General features: G+C 43.1%; 1 protein-coding gene across 7 annotated transcripts in view; it reads right to left on the bottom strand.

Moving 5' to 3' along the window:
• LOC139548833 (septin-4) overlaps positions 1-22,636 on the bottom strand; it is a 70,517-nt gene that overhangs the window by 10,214 nt on the left and 37,667 nt on the right. The window contains exons 1-3 of one of the 7 annotated variants that reach the window (XM_071358713.1): positions 4,121-4,839; positions 3,699-3,739; positions 2,693-2,824 (exon numbers count right to left, since the gene is read on the bottom strand). The exons of 2 other annotated variants lie outside the window; for them this stretch is intronic. In XM_071358713.1, coding sequence (XP_071214814.1) covers positions 2,693-2,824; positions 3,699-3,739; positions 4,121-4,184 — 237 coding nt within the window. In that variant the 5' untranslated portion in view covers positions 4,185-4,839. Of the gene's footprint in view, positions 1-2,692; positions 4,046-4,120; positions 4,840-10,296; positions 10,504-13,709; positions 13,807-22,636 lie in introns of those variants that run through there. 4 more of the 7 variants (XM_071358709.1, XM_071358711.1, XM_071358707.1 and 1 more) reach the window with 4 other exon arrangements.

Raw genomic sequence — 22,636 nt, 5'->3', positions numbered from 1 at the left:
TTTCAAATCTACCTAAACCTGTCAATCATAACTACATGTTATTTTATTCCCATCTCTGCCTTTTCCCAAACCACAAGAGTAAACCATCTACCTTACCTGATGACAATACCTACAATTCATGACACCAACAAAGGCAGAGCCTCTGTGTGTAGTTGAAACTGTAAAGGGATATCCCTCCCTGGAGTTCAGACTACAGACTAGTGCTCCATCCCAAAAGGCACCCTATTCCCTATGGGCCCTGGTCAAAAGAAGTACACTGTATAAAGAATAGGATGCCATTTGAGATGCAGATTGGTGCTCATGTCCTTAGGGCTGATGCTCAAGTTACCACAGCCATGCATGCCCTTTCTGCCCCAGTTTGTGTAAAGAATCCCCAGCCTGCTCCACTATGAATATTACAGTGTATTGAGAAGGCTAAGAGGCTATTTTACATTTAGAGTGCAGTCGGGAAGTATTCAGACCCCTTGACTTTTGCACATTTTGTTACAGCCTTATTCTAAAATTGTTTTTTTTCAGTCTACACAGAATACCCCACAATGACAAAGCAAAAACAGTTTTTTAGAAATTTAAAATAAAACTTCCATATTACATTTACATAAGTATTCAGACCCTTTACTCAGGTGCTTCAACAAAGTACTTCGGCAGTGATTACAGCCGCAAGTCGTCTTGGGTATGATGCTACAAGCTTGGCACACCTGGATTTGTGGAGTTTCTCCCATTCTTCTCTGCAGATCCTCTCAAGCTCAGTAGGGTTGGATGGAGAGCGTCGTCGCACAGCTATTTTCAGGTCTCTCCAGAGATGTTCGATCAGGTTCATGTCCGGGATCTGGCTGGGCCACTCAAGGACATTCAGAGACTTGTCCCGAAGCCACTCCTGCGTTGTATTGGCTGTGTGCTTAGGGTCGTTGTCCTGTTGGAAGTTGAAACTTCGCCCCAGTCTGAGGTCCTGAGAGCTCTGGAGCAGGTTTTCATCAAGGATCTCTCTGTACTTTTCTCTGTTCATCTGTCCCTTGATCCTGACTAGTCTCCCAGTCCCTGCTGCTGAAAAACATCCCCACAGCATGATGCTGCCACCTCCATTCTTCACCGTAGGGATGGTGCCAGGTTTCCTCCAGACGTGAAGTTTGGCATTCAGGCCAAAGAGTTCAATCTTGGTTTCATCAGACCAGAGAATCTTGTTTCTCATGAGTCGTTTAGGTGCCTTTTGGCAAACTCCAAGCTGGCTGTCATGTACCTTTTAGTGAAGAGTGGCTTCGGTCTGGCCAACCTACCATGAAGGCCTGATTGGTGGAGTGCTGCAGAGATGGTTGTCATTCTGGAAGTTTCTCCCAACTCCACAGAGGAACTCTGGAGCGCTATCAAAGTGACCATTGGGTTCTTGGTCACCTCCGTGACTAAGGCCCTTCTCCCGCGATTGCTCAGTTTGGCCGGACGGCCAGCTGTAGAAAGAGTCTTGCTGGTTCCAAACTTCTTCCATTTAAGAATTATTGAGGCCACTGTGTACTTGGAACCTACAATACTGCAGATATTTTTTGGTACCCTTCCCCAGATCTGTGCCTCGACACAATCCTGTCTCGGAGCTCTATGGACAATTCCTTCGACCTCATGGCTTGGTTTTTACTCTGACGTGCACTGTCAACAATGGGACCTTATATAGACAGATGTGTGCCTTTCCAAATCATGTCCAATCAATTTAAATTTACCACAGAGGGACTCCAATCAAATTGTAGAAACATCTCAAGGATGATCAATGGAAACAGGATGCACCTGAGCTCAATTTCGAGTCTCACTGTTTAATACATTTGCAAAAATGTCTAACGTTTTTTAGTTTTGTCGTTATGGGGTATTATGTGTAGATTGATGAGGGGGGAAAATGACTTAATACATTTTAGAATAAGGCTGTAAAGTAACAAAATGTGAAAAAAGGGGTCTGAATACTTCCCGACTGTACATTTGAGTAATTTAGCAGACGCTCTTATCCAGAGTGACTTAGCTCTAGGGGAACCATAGCAATCAGAGTAAACTGGAGTTATCGGCCCATATCTCTGCTCAATAGTGATGTTAAGTTTTGAGAGCTAATCTAGAGCGGACACAGTCATGATGATACATTGGTGTTCTTCCAAGTTTAAGCTCCTGTGAACAGACACACAGCCTATTGGGCTGTTCTTTCTTTGGATCAATAGTAAACAACAACTTTTTTGCACAAATAACTGGTTCAAACAGGAACTAGTAAACTAGAAAGGGAGTCTAAAGCATGTGGACAATTAAATTACAATTTTCAAGTACATTGTTGCCAGTCCTTGGTATGTATGAACATTAGATTGTCCTTCCACATGGTTCTCAGGATAATAGGAGATTATCCCTGCATGCCGACAGAGGGCTAATTGTGGTTCCACTGTACATATGGAGAGCACCAGTATGAAACCTCCTGCCACAACAACATCCCTGTGTTGTGTGTGACAACAGGGGATCGGGTTTAAGGGGGGGGGGTTCACTGAGAGACCAATAGAAATATGGAAAATACTTAAAAGTATTTGAGGTGCACTTGATTTAGCTTGAAATTTTGAACTTTCTGGACTATTCCATTTGTTCCATTCACTGTGTCAGTCCAACTAAATCAAGCACAGCAGCTCAAATATCTGGAAAGTATTTGACATATTCTTTGACCCAGACCTTGTCTGGTCACTGGTACCTGTTCGGGCTCATGGTGGTGGTCCCTGGTGTGGCCAGGGGATGGCGGGGCGGAGTCCAGGTCATCTGATGATGAGTGAGCCTCATGGTCACTGTCCTCCATTGCTACTGGGGCTACAGTGCACTCTGCAATCTCCAACCAGGAAGGAACATGCATTTGGAGTGGAAAGGGGCGAGGCAAGGAGCAGGGCCAACAGGGAAGTAAGAATTGGAAGGACCAATCAGAACAAGGAATGGGGAATGGTGAAGGAGGGAGTGGAAGGGTATGTTGGCATGACAACAGGATAGCATTGCGTGATGGCGTTTTTTGTAGAATGGACCAGTACAAAAGGGTTGAAAGAAAAACAAAAACACAAATAAAACAAATCATTAAATGATTAAATAACTCAAATTAAAATAATGAGTGAGTAGTCTGGATCCAGCCATAGGAAATGACATGGCTGTTGGATGCCAGAGTAAGCAACATGGCTGTCCACTGGAGTAGCCCACCGGGTGATTGAGTTGTATTCAGAGTGGTGCGTGGAAAGAATTGTTTCAGCAATGTCCAGAAATAATGTTGGTGTGTGCAGGGATCTATTCCGTCTGGCCATTCCACTCACAGCCTAATGTTGTTTATTTATCCAGCTGCACTTAGCTTAACTGATTCTGATATCTTCCCATTCGGGGGGGGGGTCTAATAATGCACTGTTACTGAAGCAGATGAAATTAACTGATCTGGCTGCCGTTGCATCGTGTAGAGTTGAATGTCTTTACTGAAAGCACACACACCTACTAACACTCAGAGTTCAGAGCAAGGACTTACAAACTCGTAGGAGAACCTTGCATCAGTGTTCTCCCAAAAAGGATTTCCAAGTCATCCCAACAAGGTTTTTGATGTCATCCTCACAGTTTTAATTAAACAGGGATTGGGATTAGGAGATAAGGGGCAGAGAGAACAGAGAGGAGAGGAAATGATATGTTTCTCAGATTAGTGGACCACTGACCTGTTTTCCTCTGGTGTGCTTTGCTCTGACCAAACCACACGATGGATCAATGTCCAATCTACTGCCTAACATGGACGACCCACCGTGTGATCCAATGAACAGCGTTCCTGGTCAACAATAACCAACATGGTCAACTCTGGAATGGTTATCAGATCCTCTCTGCTCCACACACATTTTATTTCAATCACACTGAGAATATTTGTCAGATTCTGAAAACTTCTCTGCTCCACCATTTAAAAACTTGAAGAACAAGTCTTCCCCTCACTTGAACTGCAGAGAATCCACCACTTGGAAGCAAGTAGATTGATAAAGAAAATGCAGTCTTTGTAATCAATCATTAAACAACAATCCAAACTTGTACAACAACTAGACTCGATTTAAAAAAATGACTATTCAGGACAATAACTCACCGGTTCTCCTGCAGTACTTCACCTGCAGTACCTCACCTGTGTTACCCTGTATGAGATGTAACAGCCTGGCTCTCTTGCCTCCTCTCAAGCAGCTCTTCATGCCCTCACCGGGAGCCAGTCTGGAGAGTGGCAAGCATCCCCTGCCTATATATCCTTTTGAACCAGGACACTGTGTCCTTCAGCGCCATCGAGCAGCCTGGCTGCCCCACCGCCCTGGGGCTCCTAGTCCGGTCCGCCACAGACATGAAATCCATCCACGGCCCACGCACCCATCACGGTTCACAAGTTTGGGCTGTCCAACCCATACCATTCCAACAACACCAACTCACTTGAACTTTTAAGGCCACTCATCTCTGTACTACATAGATTTTCCACTAAGAACCCACTTTGGCTCTTCTCAAGCAAATGGTTTACCCTGCAAGTTAAGACAAGAGAGGAATACAGATTTATCCTCTCACACTGTATCAGTTTGGCTGTCAGGCACTGGAGTGTATGATTATCTTAAGCATTAAAGTCTTAGGAGACCGCAGCCACAGCTGAAATGGATTTAAGGGATGACGATCAAGGAATTTCCCTGTAGATGTATGGAACTCTCCTTACTTTACTGCCTTGCTGCCTAAAAACACTGATGTCTCATGAGGTCTTCATTCAACAGTTTGACATAAATTGAGAAGAAAAGAGACGGCATCTCAAGGGAGAGAGAAAACAAGAGTGAGAGGAGAGATGACTAGAAAGATAGAGAGCAAGAATCTCAGATGATACTGAATATAAATGGAGCCTTAGCACAGAGAGCAGAACAATAGTGGTAGTGACGGTCAGGCAGCAGAGTTGGACTGATGACATCACCCAGTCAGCACATCCATCAGGGCTGCCTGGCACAGAGCACTCTGGAGTGGGTTAACCTTAGGATTACTGCCCCCCCTGCATCATCTTGCATTGCTGCAGGATATGAGGATGGAGGGCAAATATGATATTTTTTGTTTCTCCATCTCCTCTCTGTGAATGTACAGCTCCATCTAGAGAGGTTGGGTAGCATCAGTCACACATGCATGCTTTCCCTCTGAGCCTTCATCTCCCTTCTCCCGATTCTCTACCCTGTGTGTACTTGTTCACTTGCCTTCATGGGAGACACGCATACACTAATGACTTTAGAGTTATGCATTGAACTGCTGCAACCCCCCCAAAGCCAAATATAATACTAGGCCTATTACTCAACTGTGTTTAGAATAAATCCATCCATTAATCTCATGTACAGTGCTTTGTAGGGAATATACGTTGGCCACTTCTCATGTGACTTTCCAGACCTGCCAACCATGTCCAACTTTTTAGAGTACCAGACGCTCGTGGCAAATTGGAGATTCATGTTCTTAGACAAACATTATGGATCACACCTGGTTCAGTTCAGTCCTCTGAAAAGGTATTTACAAAACATAAATAAAAGATTCATACTGATAAGTACAGAACATATCAAATAAATATATGTTTTGTGGAATTAGCAGATTGTTTAATGGAATAAACATACAGACAAAAGACTGCATCGACACTGACCGCAAACTGGCTACACAAAGCTTAAGCAGGCTACGGCAAAGGGAATCTGAACGCTGTAAACGTGCCTATTGTAGTTCTTTGCGGCGCATACATGATTTGAGATTTTCTAAATTGATAATATCTCAAATCTAGTGCAAAGGCATTTTAGAAGCATTGCCTCTATAGCTAATACCGGACACTCATTCACTCTTCATCACGCAGTCTTCTAAACTCCCGACTCCATGTAATGCCAAGATGTTTATATTTACTTTTGATTATACTTGTGTAATGGTTTTCAAATCAAATCAAATTTTATTAGTCACATACACATGGTTAGCAGATGTTAATGCGAGTGTAGCGAAATGCTTGTGCTTCTAGTTCCGACAATGCAGTAATAACCAACAGTAATCTAACCTAACAATTCCACACTACTACCTTACACACACACACAAGTGTAAAGGGATAAAGAATATGTACATAAAGATATATGAATGAGTGGTGGTACAGAACGGCATGGCAGATGCAGTAGATGGTATAGAGTACGGTATATACATATGAGATGAGTACTGTAGGGTATGTAAACATAAAGTGGCATAGTTTAAAGTGGCTAGTGGTACATGTATTGCATAAAGATGGCAAGATGCAGTAGATGATATAGAGTACAGTATATATACATATGAGATGGGTAATGTAGGGTATGTAAACATTGTATTAAGTGGCATTGCTTAAAGTGGCTAGTGGTACATTTTTACATAATTTCCATCAATTCCCATTTTTAAAGTGGCTGGAGTTGAGTCAGTATGTTGGCAGCGGCCGCTAAATGTTAGTGGTGGCTGTTTAACAGTCTGATGGCCTTGAGATAGAAGCTGTTTTTCAGTCTCTCGGTCCCTGCTTTGATGCACCTGTACTGACCTCGCCTTCTGGATGATAGCGGGGTGAACAGGCAGTGGCTTGGGTGGTTGTTGTCCTTGATGATCTTTATGGCCTTCCTGTGACATCGGGTGGTGTAGGTGTCCTGGAGGGCAGGTAGTTTGCCCCTGGTGATGCGTTCTGCAGACCTCACTACCCTCTGGAGAGCCTTACGGTTGTGGGCGGAGCAGTTGCCGTACCAGGCGGTGATACAGCCCGACAGGATGCTCTCGATTGTGCATCTGTAGAAGTTTGTGAGTGCTTTTGGTGACAAGCCGAATTTCTTCAGCCTCCTGAGGTTGAAGAGGCGCTGCTGCGCCTTCTTCACAACGCTGTCTGTGTGGGTGGACCAGTTCAGTTTTATGACGTGGATCATAATTACAGTCTATCAGGTTGCGTGATCCTCGTAATGTTAGGTGGAAAATACAATGCAGAATTAAATGTATATCACACTCGCACAAATGAGACCAGTCATTTTTCGTATTCGCATTTCATTTCTTTCACTAGCAAATGCGAGTGAACTGCTGGCACTTAATCCCATTGAATGTACATTTCAGCATCACAACAAACAAGAGCAGGGGCAGACACGGGGTAGCTACGTCGAATAATGATGTATTAATCTCTATGTCCTTTGACACAAACTCCGTACATGTCTGTGTTGCAGCTCGAGAATAGAGATGTTAGATTTACTCAGTGAATTAATTTTTTATTAAAATGTAAACAATTTATTTAAAACATTTTATTTTTAAATCAGACCCTATTCATTTCTGCTTACTTAAAAAAATAAAAATAATTCTACCACCATATTTGAAATGCAACAGAAAGGTCCCACATCTAGCCATCATTGGTTGTAATTCCGAGATTTTTCAAAAGTAGTCAGGTGTCCTCCAAATAGTTCCTGCGCGCGAGAGGAGCTCTCCATTTTCCTTTTGTCTCTTAATGAATAGGTTATGGTCCGGTTGAAATATTATCGATTATGTTTGTTAAAAACAACCTGAGGATTGATTATAAAAAACATTTGACATGTTTCTACGACCATTACGGATACTTTTTGGAATTTGTCAAACGGAACAAGGCTTTGTTTTTCTGAACATAACGCGCAACCCAAATGGCGTTTTTTTGTGATAAAAGTAATATTTATCGAACAAAAATAACATTTATTGTGTAACTGGGAGTCTCGTGAGTGCAAACATCCGAAGATTATCTAAGGTAAGCGATTAATTTGATTGCTTTTCTGACTTTCGTGACCAAGCTAATATAAGGCTAACTGTTCTAGCATTGATTGCTACACTCACAAAAGCTTGGATTTCTTTTGCTGTAAAGTATATTTTCAAAATCTGACACGATAGGTGGATTAACAACAAGCTAAGCTGTGTTTTCTTATATTTCACTTATGATTGCATGATTATAAATAGTTTTAGTAATATTTTTGCATTTGGCGCCCTGCAATTCTAGCGGTTGTTTAGGAAAGTGATCCCGCTAACGGGATTCGTAGCGCAGAGAAGTTAACTGGATCAGGTCCTTGGTGAGTCCCACTGCTGTGAGCCTTTGAGCATGGCACTTCAATTAATTAGATTAAGTATTCAGCTGAATAAATGGGAAACGTGTCTTACCAGTAGGTTATTGATACAGTACTTATGTAAATGTGATATTTTTTATATATTTGCAAACATTTCTAAAAACCTGTTTTTGCTTTGTCATTATGGGGTATTGTGTGTAGATTAAGGAGGGAAAAAACTATTTAATCCATTATAGAAAAAGGCTGTAACGTAACAAAATGTGGAAATTTCAAGGGGTCTGAATACTTTCCGAATGCACTCTATATTATAGTCTAGGAACATACAGCTCCAAGTTCTACAATATGATAGAGACATTTCCATGAATGCTACTGATTTGTTCTTCAGATGTGATCTAGGTGGGACATGCAGTAGGACTGTGGTTTCTGGTGTCATGTGGTTTCTGGTGTCGTGTGGTTTCCGGTGTCGTGTGGTTTCCGGTGTCAGTCTGGCTCAGCTCAACCATAGGCCGGTGTTTTATAGCTAGCCGATAATGTGTTTTTGTAAGCTTATTGGTGTATCAGCCTCTGGAACTATGTTGAGCTCAGCAGCTCAGATGCTCCGCTGCAGCAGCCCTGTTGGGTGACTGGGGTTTCAGTTATACCTCCAAGAGACCATTCAGATATATAGCCTAATTTGTTTGACTGTGTGCTTTAGATTTCTCCTTTGGAATTTTCTCAAAGGAATAGTGTGTCTAAATCAAATGGAATAAGAAGTTAAATTAAGATGTAAACGTGGAGTTATGACTTAATTTACCAAGACAAATGTTGTCAACGTGACTATCATTTACATTATCACAGCCTGTTTGTCTATTCTTATTAGTTGTGATGAATTGGGTTTGAGTGATTCTCTCTTACTGTATGTAGTCAACTCTTCCTTTCTTTTTGTAAGGAATTGAGGTTATCTTATTATGTTGAACCAATGATAAGCACATCAGGGATCTAAAGGAAAGCAGACCTGCCAACATGCACGCATTTTGCGTATCAACTACGCAATTATTTTGTCCATGTACGCAGGTACGAGATCCGAGTTAAAAATAATATCCGTAACAGGTATAGGCCACACTACTGCCTCTCACTGCAATTACTAGTAGAAATAATTATTCATTTTCACCCAATTAGTGTAAGTTTAATTTTTTTCCCACAGTAAATCAATACAGTGACACCTCCAGTAAGATTAACCTGGTGGTCTCATATGCAGTTCGTGCATACCAACCACATGAAACCAGAAAGTTGCTGGTTCAAGTCCAAGGTGGCATACTGCTGCGGTGGCCAGCCCCTTGAGCAATAACTAAGGCACTTAACTGGAAAATACTTCTACAGATCTTGTGGAACATTCATAAGCTGCAGTCAGAAACTGAAAACGTGCAGTATGTCAGCTGTTGATGATTTGTATGAACGTTTCGATCTTATCTTAAAAGTTTAATTCCACAAATTTTACAGAGCAGTCAGTCCAACACAACAAAAAGCTCTCTGCTCTGAAGAAAAATGTCATGGGTAAAAATCTCTACAGTACAGAAAAATCTCTACAGGACCAATCATTCACTAAACCTCAACTAAATGCTGTAATAAATAATGTGGAGGTGACTAAACTGCTTGGAGTAACCCTGGATTGTAAACAGTCATGGTCAAAACATGTTGATACAACAGTAACTAAGATGGGGAGAAGTATGTCCATAATAAAGCGTTGTTCTACCTTTTTTAACACTATCAACACGACAGATCAAATCAAAGTTTATTTGTCACGTGCGCTGAATACAACAGGTGTAGACCTTGGTGAAATGCTTGCTTACAGGCTCTAACCAATAGTGCAAAAAAAGGTATTAGGTGAACAATAGGTAGGTAAAGAAATAAAACAGTAAAAAGACAGGCTATATACAGTAGTGAGGCTATAAAAGTAGCGAGGCTACATACAGACACCGGTTAGTCAGGTTGATTGAGGTAGTATGTACATGTAGATATGGTTAAAGTGACAATGCATATATGATGAACAGAGAGTAGCAGTAGCGTAAAAGAGGGGTTGGCGGGTGGGACAATGCAGATAGCCCGGTTAGCCACTGTGCGGGGGCACTGGTTGGTCAGCCCAATTGAGGTAGTATGTACATGAATGTATAGTTAAAGTGACAATGCATATATGATAAACAGAGAGTAGCAGCAGTGTAAAGAGGGGTTGGGGGGGGGGGGCACACAATGCAAATAGTCAGAGTAGCCATTTGATTACCTGTTCAGAAGTCTTATGGCTTGGGGGTAAAAAATGTTGAGAAGCCTTTTTGTCCTAGACTTGGCACTCCGGTACCGCTTGCCATGTGGTATTCGAGAGAACAGTCTATGACTGGGGTGGCTGGGGTCTTTGACAATTTTTAGGGCCTTCCTCTGACACCGCCTGGTGTAGAGGTCCTGGATGGCAGGCAGCTTAGCCCCAGTGATGTACTGGGCCGTACACACTACCCTCTGTAGAGCCTTGCGGTCAGAGGCCAAGCAGTTGCCGTACCAGGCAGTGATGCAACCAGTCAGGATTCTCTAGGTCCTACAGGCCCTAGTTTTGTTGAACCTGGACTACTGTTCAGTCGTGGGGTCAGGTGCCACAAAAAGGGACCTCTGAAAATTTCAATTGGCTCAAAACAGGGCAACACGGCTGGCCCTTAAATGTAATGTACATTTAGAGATAAAAATAATATGCATGTACATCTCTCATGGCTCAAAGTGGAAGAGAGATTGACTTCATCACTATTTGTTTTTGTAAAAAGTGTTGACAAGGTGAATGCACTGAGCTGTTTGTCTGAACTACTAGCACACAGCTCGAACACCCCACAAGACATGCCACCAAAGTCAAAAACGCACTATTGGAGGAGCACAGTACTATGTAGTGCCATGGCTACATGAAACTCTATTCCACATCGGGTAACTGATGCAAGCAGTAGTATCAGATAAAAAAAAAGATAAATACACCTTATGGAACAGCTGGGACTGTGAAGAGACGCACACAGAGGAACAGACACATGCTTACACATATACATGATAAGACACGCACACTGAATTCTGTATTGTAGATATGTGGTAGCAGAGTAGTGGCCTGCGGGAACGCACTTAATGTGTTGTGAAAAGTGTTAAGTAATGTCACGTAATATTTTAAATTGTATATAAAACTGCCTTAATGTTACTGGACCCCAGGAAAAACAGCTGCTGCCTTTAGTTCAGGTCATTAGGAGTAACAACATGCCATAGTGAAGCCAAAATATAACTATTTCACTCTGGTCCGTGGCGGTGCATACAATGCATTCAGTCTGCACCCACTTTTGTGGAAGTTATTCAAACATCTTTAATGAGTTCTTATAAGCACTTTAGAAATGGCATGTTGTGGGTTACTTCACATGCTTATTGAAGAACCTAATGTTTACCTTTAGGAGGGGACTTCAACTTACTGTCTGCCCTCAAAGGGACCATTGTCAACATGCCATCAACTAAGTCCAAAAAAAGGGGAAGAAATTATGGGTTGTGGGAACGAAAGGGGAAAAGTTTTTTCCAGATTGACGGAGTAAAAGGTTGATTAGACTATATAATACAGTCTCAGAGAAACAATAAAAGGACATGAAACCAAATTCAACATAACAGTAGTTGTGGTTGGCAACAATACCCTGCTTTGTTACTGTTGGAGCGAGGTAGAGTGTTTAACTGCCACTACTGTTGCACTCAGAGGACCAGGCAGCTTAGTGCTTTCCATAGGACATGGAGTGTGTGTATGGCAGGTTGACGATTATTGTCATGAGTCTTTTCCTGGAGGCAGAACTGAGCAATTTCCACTTAGATAGGCCAGCTGCAAAGTTAAAATGTGCTATATTGTACAAATTAAAAGGTTAGGGTTAGGCATTAGGGTTAGCAGTGTGTTTAAGGTTAGGGTTAAAATCTGATTTGATGACTTTGTGGCTGTGTCAGCTAGTGACCACTCTGCAGAGCTGCCTCCAGAACAAGATTAATGACAAAAAACGCCAACCTGAGTGTGTGTGTGTGTGTAGACATGGGAAATGCAACCACAAGCCACAGAGAGCCATAAAGAAACGGTACAGCATGTTGTTATGGATCTCAAGCGATGAAAGCACATTTCTACTACAGGCAATTGAAAAGTCAGCACCCTTTTCTATTTACTAAAACTACAGTAGAGTAATTATGGTGCTATCGTTCAATGTCCGGTTGTGAAAATGACTTTATTAAGCTCGAGTATAGTCAGACTATGCATTTACTTCAAAATATGTTAATTTCCCCTTCCTGGAGGAAATGCATTATTTTACAGCATCTTAAGTGAAATGAGAGGTTTCAACGCCCCTGTGAAATACAAACTGTATTTTACTGGATGTTCTGCAGACTAGATGGGAGATGCCCCATTGGCCACCAAAGTGTGCTCTGCTTTGCTCTGCTCTGTGTGAATGCTGTGGTTGTTTAGATCAGTACAGAGTGCTCTGTGTGAATGCTGTGGTTGTTTAGATCAGTACAGAGTGCTCTGTGTGAGACTGGGCTATTAAAGAGACAGAATGAGAGTGAGATGGGTGGGCAATACAGAAACACACGGCTCTGCCAGAACAGCCCAAGGGAAGTCAGGTGCTCATCTTACATACTTTCTAAATGTAATCCGTTACAGTTGCTAGTTACCTGTCCAAAATGGCAATCAGTAATGTAACTTTTGGCTTACTCAAACTCAGTAACGTAAATCGGATTTCTTTTGGATCACTTTTCCCTTAAGGAGGCATTAGAAGACACACGATCCATCAAATGCATTTGGTGTGTCATCACAGTGGTATCTGACTTGTGGAACAAACTTAAAACTTGCACCTTTTTTGAAAATGCTGAATTGAATGTGTTGTGTCAATGTACATTCTCACAAACATCCTTTCTGAATCTTTTTTAAAGATCCAAGAAGGCATTAACTAGTTTTTAAAAAGTATCTGTAATGTGATTATAATATTTTTGCTGGTAACGTAACCATTCATTTTTTTGTAATCAGATTACATGTAATCAGTTACTCCCCAACCCTGGAAGTACCTAATATATATATATATATATATATATTACACATCTACAGTAGACTGGTGCTCGAAGACTTGAGCAAAATGCCATTAAACTGACACTATCAGACAGGAAGAGAGCCCCAGTCAATAACATCTGCACTGCCGCAGCAGCAGCTGCAGGTAGGCTAACTCTCCAAAACCAATACACACGCACAGTGCATTCAGCTTTTACATTAATCAATATAGACATCCCTATGAAAGACTGGTGCCTCCCCTCTCACAACAGGCAACCAGCACCCAGTTGCAGTGGTGCCAGAACACAAGGCAACAACAGCCAACATGTGTTTAGAGTCATGGGAAGCCATGCACATCACAGTATAAATCTGTGTTGAGAGGAAGAATGTCAAGCCTAATGCAGAATTATGCTCACACAGAACACACACACACCGACTGATATTTATACCAAACTGACTGAAGGCAACTTGTAGTGTTGTGTTGCAGACTGTGTGATACAGTGGTAAACCTCAAGCATATGCTCAGGGGAGAAGCTGGCAATGCTGACAAAGACAAATAGTTTCATTACCACTATAGTGGAAGAGTGAACACTACAGACCATTACCACACACATACATACCTCAGAGTCGCTGTTTGTTTCAGAGTTTGCTGCCATTTTCTTCTTTGGGACCCCAATGATATGAAAATAAAAGCCCCCAATAGAAGACAGAACCCAAATCAAAAGAGGAGACAGTAAACAGGCCTTGAAAAGCTCCTCAGTCCTACTGTCACTTCACCTCTCACAGAATACACCTCAGTACATAAACACACCCATTTTTCCTACCCTCATCCAATCAATTGAAATCAAATCTACATAACCAGACCCCTTGCTACAGACTTCAGAGCTCTGTTTTGCATGCCCCTTGGCTCATTGCCAACCACTCTGTGTGGTGTATATTTGAATAATCCCACCCCTTTCTCAGTTCTGACCACTGTGTGCAGCCCATGTATATTAGATGCAGATGTAGCAGTAGCGCTGTCCTGTCACTCCTTCCTTCAGGAGAGATGCTGCACTGTTGGAAGCTTTACAACATCTGCCCTGTCGCCTTTTAAACAAGCCCCTGCTGTCCTCATTCTGCACAGCCACAGCTTTGCTCCACAATGCACACACACTTGTGCAAAATGCATGCATGTGCATACACACACACACACACTTTTGTGTCACTAATGGTCAAACAGTCAGGAAGGAAGAGTTTAATTTAAGCACAGCTCATGACTTAGTACTCATACAGGCTGCAGGCGCCCCAGACTCTAGCACCGCTCACTGCCCCCATCCAACCCCCCTAGCATCTCAGCTGGCAGTACCAGGGCAAGAGTGATACTGCAGTGGGGAAGAATAGTCTTTCCAGTGTGTGTGTGTGTGTGTACGTACATGTCACATGCATCTGTGGGGACAGGGCACATAATATAAAGATTTACCATAATCTGTCTGGTATTACGCATTACTCGTTCTTAGGGAATTCGGTTTTTGCGATTACGCTATTCCCTCCCATTTTACAGCAAGGTTTAAAGTCAAATGAATGGGCACAGCACAAAGACTGAGCCGCATTCATTTTCTCAGTCTTTTGTTACGCCATTGTAAAGGCAGTCCAGGACTGAAATAAGCAGGAACATGATTCTCTCAGTTCCAGCAGCATTCAGACAGACGGTCTCATATGCTTAACCAGAGTCATTGTCCTCAATATGTAGATTAAGAAGCACAACTCCTCTGGGTTTCAGATAATCTAGGACTACGAGAGAGAGAGAGAGCTGGGATTCAGATAATCTATGACTACGAGAGAGAGCTGGGATTCAGATCATCTAGGACTACGAGAGAGAGCTGGGATTCAGATCATCTAGGACTACGAGAGAGCGAGAGAGAGCTGGGATTCAGATCATCTAGGACTACGAGAGAGAGCTGGGATTCAGATCATCTAGGACTACGAGAGAGCGAGAGAGAGCTGGGATTCAGATCATCTAGGACTACGAGAGAGAGCTGGGATTCAGAACATCTAGGACTACGAGAGAGAGCTGGGATTCAGATCATCTAGGACTACGAGAGAGAGCTGGGATTCAGATCATCTAGGACTACGAGAGAGAGCTGGGATTCAGATCATCTAGGACTACGAGAGAGAGCTGGGATTCAGATCATCTAGGACTACGAGAGAGAGCTGGGATTCAGATCATCTAGGACTACGAGAGAGAGCTGGGATTCAGATCATCTAGGACTACGAGAGAGAGCTGGGATTCAGAACATCTAGGACTACGAGAGAGAGCTGGGATTCAGATCATCTAGGACTACGAGAGAGAGCTGGGATTCAGATCATCTAGGACTACGAGAGAGAGCTGGGATTCAGATCATCTAGGACTACGAGAGAGCGAGAGAGAGCTGGGATTCAGATCATCTAGGACTACGAGAGAGAGAGCTGGGATTCAGAACATCTAGGACTACGAGAGAGAGAGCTGGGATTCAGAACATCTAGGACTACGAGAGAGAGAGCTGGGATTCAGAACATCTAGGACTACGAGAGAGAGCTGGGATTCAGAACATCTAGGACTACGAGAGAGAGCTGGGATTCAGATCATCTAGGACTACGAGAGAGCGAGAGAGAGCTGGGATTCAGATCATCTAGGACTACGAGAGAGAGCTGGGATTCAGAACATCTAGGACTACGAGAGAGAGCTGGGATTCAGATCATCTAGGACTACGAGAGCGAGAGAGAGCTGGGATTCAGTTCATCTAGGACAACGAGAGAGCTTGGATTCAGTTCATCTAGGACTACGAGAGAGCGAGCTGGGATTCAGATAATCTAGGACTACGAGAGCAAGAGAGAGCTGGGATTCAGATAATCTAGGACAACGAGAGAGCTTGGATTCAGTTCATCTAGGACTACGAGAGAGCGAGCTGGGATTCAGATAATCTAGGACTACGAGAGAGCAAGAGAGAGCTGGGATTCAGATAATCTAGGACAACGAGAGAGCTTGGATTCAGTTCATCTAGGACTAGGAGAGAGCGAGTTGGGATTCAGATAATCTAGGACTATGAGAGAAAGAGAGGGAGAGCTGGGATTCAGATAATCTAGGACTACGAGAGAGAAAGAGAGAGCTGGGATTCAGACCATACACATGAATCTTCCTTTGACAGATTTGCTGTGAGAGGAATTCACACAGTCAGCCTCTGGGAGGAGAGGCTGTCTGGATTACTGTAGACCACTACCAGATCCAGATCCCAACCTATAGGATCATCACTGTCAGCAACCAACATATAGACAGTGCAATGAATACTGTAAGTAGTAGACAGTATCCCCATACAGTATGGTAAAAACCCACTAAGATCCTGTAAAGCTGTGAGAAATGTGCAGGGCTGGCTGGAGGGTGAGAGGGGGACATTCCCATTTCCACGCAGACTGGAGTGCCATGCCCACTTTCCTGTGGTGTCAATACTACTTCCTATAGTATTGTAAGTCTGTTGAAAGGAGTCCAGGTCCTGTATTCAGAAAGCGTCTTAAGAGTGCTGATCCAGGTCTGCCCTCTTATTCATTATGATTTAACAGGCTGAACTGATCCTAGAACAGCACTCATACTCTAAGACACTTTGTAAATATGGGCCCTGGTCCTCTCTAATACTCTCTCATCAGGGACTGATAATCAGGATTGTCTGAAGGAGCTGACAGCATGCCCCAAGAGATGGGATGACACACACACAGCTCAGACAGACTAGACAACACTATAATAAACAGCTGTCTTTGGAGACTCTACCGGATCATATTCCCAAACATAATTAAAATGCCTGGCTTCTCCCAGTTTACATCGTAGGGTCATCCGGCACGGGGCCAGAATGGCATACCTGATGATGAAACTACTATTCACTGACAGACAGGATACATGCTATTGGAACTCCCAAGTCCCCAAAATGGCCTCTGCGTCTCTGTGACAAGAACAGTCTTGTTTCCTAATTGGAACAGTAGGGGAAAAAATCAGATGTAAATCAGATGCACTTAGATCAGATACAAATTTGAGTCATTTACTGTGTAAACCTTTGGTCAACAGACCTTCATCAAATGGAAGACAAATGAGACAGGAAATCACATGGTTGCTCAAACTGTGCTCCTGTGTCTGAGGCACGTAGCACTGTAGACACTCGGTCCTCAGACTCCCCTGGGTACAACATTGACACCAGAGTGAGCTGGCGCCATCTAGTGCCCTCCACATGAAACAGCTTGTCAAACACACAGACGTGCCATACACACACGTACACACGCACACACGAAAATGACACACGAAAATGACGTCAACCGCACGTCATAAAATAACACCTGATGCCAATGACATAAATGCCAATGGCTATTATAAATAGCAGAGCATTACATCACACTAGTGGGACAATAATTGTAATGCACACAGCGTTCTAACTGAACACACACAGAAATGCTACTGCCCTGTAGACAAGGACAACTAGCACCCCAAGTATGGTTCAGTCATGTGATGTGTGTGAGACAGGGTCTCTCTCTAGGGGTAGGGCAGCAGTCAATGCAACCTGGCTCTTATGAAGCCAGGGTAGGCTATGCCGAATAGGCTCAAAGGCACTGCTATTCTCCACTGAGGTTAATTCAGGACAGGTAAAACATTACGAGAACATTTCCGAGAACACAGAGTTTTCACAATAGAGACCAAAATGCCTTATCAGCTTTCTCAGATCAACTAAAATCATTAAAACACATTGATCACAAGATGGAATGTTGAAGAATCTAACAGCTCTCACCGAACTTCCACATTACCAGTTATCGACCACCTCTGCATGAACAAGAACAGCAGCCCACAGCAGCCCACAGCAGCCCAGGCCCCCACATGAGGAGAAGTCCTTAGTGCTGAATCTGCACTTCCTCCTCCATTCAATTAAGGTTCTTTATCTGACCCAGCTAAACGTTCCTGTTGGAACCAGGCTGCACAAGCAGCCTTCCTCGACCCTCTGTTTTGTTTTGTCCTCGACAAGCCGGTGTGGAGAAACAATCGGCTCGTGAGGTCGTGGCGAGGAGGTGTTCCGTCAGAGGGCTGAGGAAATGAAAGAGGCCATCAGAGATGAATAGAGGGAGGGAAGGAAAGAGAGAGGGAGAGATGGAAGGAGAACTCCTATTATCAATTACTTTGGTATGACCCTCAGTATATATTCCAGAGGAAACACTGAGTGCCAATGGCACATGACCTCATGTCTTTAGATGTGTTTTTCCCCCTCTAATGCGCAGTTGGATAGTTCTCTATGAAAGCAATGGCCTTTAGATGGATACAGGCTTCTGGATAGTTTCCACTAGATAATAACAAACCACTGCACCACAACCAGTGTGCCTACCCAGTCTCTGCAGTGAGTGTAGAATTGGATGGCACTCCTGTGCAGGGTTGGCCAGTGTGGCCCCGGTCATCCATCCATACCTCCTCTGTCCAAAATGGGCTCTCTCTCTCGCACTCTCTCCCTCTCCGACCAGAACTCATGGCTCTCTCTTGAGATGTCAGCAAAATAAAGCAGCTAAAAACAGCACCTACAGCCTTTTGAGTTGCTACTATTATTGGTTTCCAATGACCCCCAGATCACTGTAAAGCTCAAACTGCAGCTGAATAATTACTTTCAATTCCAGACAGAGAACAAAGCACTTTGTTGTAAACCTGCATGGGAAGGTATTGTTAATGTTTATCTAGCTAGCTAGGGTCTGTTAGTACCCAAAAAAATGATGATGTTTATCTAGACTAGCTAGGGCTGTTGTACCCAAGTACTGCAGATCTGTTGTACCCAAACAGTGGAAGAAGAGAAAATATGCAGCCAGTCGACAGACACCTGAAACTGCAAATAACCAAGACAGACAAAACAATGTATGAACATCTGGTTAGTAGCCGGGCTGTGAACAGAGTTTTGCCCTTTGAGAGTGAGGTCAGTGTGTGAAACGGTGGACTATTACTAAACGGTTATAGTGCATTCCAGCCAGCCTGTCTGTCGGTCGTCCTCATTACATGAATATAATACCACCTTGTGTGATCTCAAGCTCCAAAAACGGGCTTTATCAAAATGTTGACTTTAAAGAGGGGCCAGGAGTAAATTAGGACTTATGGTTGCCGTTGGACACAGTGTTGACATTGTGTGGTGAGCAGATTTAATAAGGGAGTGATATCAGCGTCTGGACATCCTGAACTTCCTGTCTTGCTCAGTAGAGGAGGGTCTTGTCTAAATGAAGTGAAGAACAACAGGTATGTAGACATCCCTAACTTTAACAAAACTATAGTAACACTAGATGGCAACTTTTCTTTTGACTAAATTGAAAACCAAACCTGTGGTTTTCTACAGGGAGTGAAGGTGATGTATATTAGTTCCTAAAAGGTTAGATTATTCCTCAATGAGTGACATTAAATGCTTATTAATCTCATAACTGTTATAAGCGAAGGTTGCACCTGGTGACCCTGCATGCTGGTTTTTCTGTCTGACCACACATCTCTCTCTGAATACGTCGTTATATTCGTGGGTCCCCCAATCCCTACAGCACTCTTATTAAAAATGATTTACAGGACCAGTATCCATTTCTGCAGCAATGCAACTCTGCAAAGTACCAGTCATCCTGGCCTATTACACAGCTGCATGGAAAGACAGACGCTCAGCTGTAGCTAGATGTACAGTAGCCTAGTTATGATAGAATACATCTGGAGAGGGAATCTGCACTCGTGTTTCTCTTTTCTGAATGTAGTTCTCTTCCCTGGCATGGCCAGTGTCCCTCCCTCAGTGTATCCACTCACTGGTTATCCCATTATGTCACGAGAGACCTGAGAGATGAGCCCAGATCAGTCTGCTGAAGGCCTGGGGGGGGCCTTATTACAACATTGTGAAGTGCTTATTACATTGTGAAGTGCTTATTACCACTTGCTACCAGTTTATTGGCTTTCTCACCTATTAGAAATAGTAAAACAGGTTGGAATGGAAAATGAAAATCAGTGTTATTAGACAAATTCAGGTACTGTAGTACCTCCCGTTTCACTTTGGTTCAAAAAGTTATTAAAACTTGATACGAGTTCTGGTTCTCCAAGACGAACAGGTGCACCGATAAGAATTGTTGTCTTACCGCTGCACATTAAAAAAAAAATGGATTCAGAGCCACACCTTGTTCCTTGACATAGTCGGTCTGTATGGGCCAGTGTGCTCCGTCTCAGTCTCTGCTGTCTCTTCACGTCTTCCAGTGAATCACCACACTGACTATATAGCCTACTACCCTCTCTCATTTCCATTGTTACAAGACAAGACAGTCAGTCGGGTCTAGAAAGGAGGGAAGGCTTTTAAGAAGGACACTCCAAGGAGACAGGAAGAAAATGCTTATATTAGAATGGAATCCGTGGGATAGTTTTACTCAAGGTTCTAAATGCTTTAGTCTTAATGGATACGATGTAGAACAGGTCCCATATTTGTAGACCAGGGCTATTCAATGTCGGTCCTGGGGGGCCAAAACACTTCCAGTTGTCATCTTCTCCTTCTAATAGGGGACTAATTCAGACCTGGGACACCAGGTGAGTGCAATTAACTACCAGGTAGAAACAAAAAAAAAAACTGAAGTTTTGGCCCTTCAGGAACAGAATTGAACAGCCCTCCTATAGACAATGATGGTAACAGCCTGTGTTATGAAAAGTAATGTAATAATATTAGGGTTGGGCCGATATGATTAAATCGAATATTGTGATATTTAACATTGATGACATATTGTGAAGTGCAAGACGATTTATCTTGATGTGCAAGACTATAATCTATTTTAACTTTACAAATCAAAACAGTACAGTTTTATCAGTTAGGCTGAATCAAGATGTTGAAAATGAAGTCTAAATGAATTAACTAAGCCATATTTTTTCACCATAAGAAGATTATTTAATTAAAATGTGACTAATATCATAAATAATCACAAAAATAGCAGTCTAATGATTTAGTCATTAAAGGCACAAAACGATTCTCTCAGATGTCGCAATATTTTTAGTAGCATATCGTAGAAGAGGTCACCCTAAATATCGCCAAACCCTAAATAATATAGCAGTATTTGAGCATAATTTAAAATGAATACCCATTTCCTTTCACAGGAAGACTGAACGTCCCTTGGGATTTGGGTTAACAGTCACAGAAAGTAGAAGTGTTAAATACACCTAATGGTAGGTTCTCTCTCAGGATGGGCCCTCAGTCTCAGCCTGTTTGGGATGCCTGCCTTCTAGAGAGCCAGAGGAAACTGTCTTCATACAGTGAACAACACTGTATTTCCTCATATAGTAGATGAAGTAAAGCCAGAGAAATCAAAGCATCACCAAAAGACCACAGATTGCAGAACCCTCCAGGTAGATTCAGATTGGCTCAGCCAGCAGATCGGGCAGCCGGGCACGTGCCAGCCTGTGAACTTGGACTGGGTGCACAGACTGAGTTTCTGCCTCTCTGCATGTCTCAATGGGCAAGTTCCAATGTGAGGAAATACTTGGTTTGGAGATGAAAGCGATTTGGCTTTGGCGTTAGTGATTCTTGCCTTTGCTCAGTTCATAAGACAACACCTGAACACTACAGCCTAGTAGTAGAGATGTGCACAGTCTTAAACGCACACATACACACGCACGTACGCATGCAGGCGCGCACACACACACACTTCCCCTGGATAAGAACGGGGCTGAACAAAAACAGATGCTGAGATTAGAGAACATGAAAAGCTCAGTCGCTGCCTCTCCAAACACCGCCATAACAGCTTCTCCCTGAATAGCTCTGACTCACACCAACTGCCATTAGCTCAGAGCATTTCATAGAAATACTAAACAAGTGCTAATAATGATATGCTCATCCATAACAGCAAAATGAATGTTCTCAATGGGCTGAATAGCTCGATGACTAGGCTAACACCAGCTTATAATGTAGCGGATTTCTAATTATACAATATTCAGTTGCTCCATTTAGCGCAGTAGTTTAACACGCAGTCATGGACTCATTAACACATTGGACTCATCCAAATCTGGATCCAATAACTGATACGTTAAGTATAAAAGGCGTGACATCTTGTTTTGAACCGGTCACTCATCTCCTCTGCCCTCCAGCCAGCTCCCTCCTGGGGTATCTGCCTAGCGACTGAGCCCGTTCATGGTTTGTCTCCCAGGTGACCGGGGACTATGTCCATAACGATATGAGTGACATTCCTCAGCCTGTGATAAGGCTGTTAGAGTCTATGATTGACAGGTCAGACATTACAGGCACGCACACTTGTGTGATTGACAGGTCAGACAACACAAGCTATATCACCCCTGGCGACAGCCATTATGAAGCTGTTAGCATAATAAGCAACAGGCCTCTAGTCCAATCCTCCCCTGACCTTTATGTAGTCCCAGACCTGTAGTACAGACTCCAGGCTCAGACCTGTAGTACAGACTCCAGGCTCAGACCTGTAGTACAGACTCCAGGGTCTTTGACTTAAGACAAAGCAGTGACATTTCAGCTGTAAGTCAGATGCTAAAGACCTCAGGGTATTGGCCTGCTAAGCCTTTACT

The sequence above is a fragment of the Salvelinus alpinus genome, chromosome 22, assembly GCF_045679555.1.
Source record: "Salvelinus alpinus chromosome 22, SLU_Salpinus.1, whole genome shotgun sequence".
In the NCBI taxonomy this organism is placed as follows: domain Eukaryota; kingdom Metazoa; phylum Chordata; class Actinopteri; order Salmoniformes; family Salmonidae; genus Salvelinus; species Salvelinus alpinus.
This window is presented reverse-complemented; position numbering and strand designations above follow the sequence as displayed.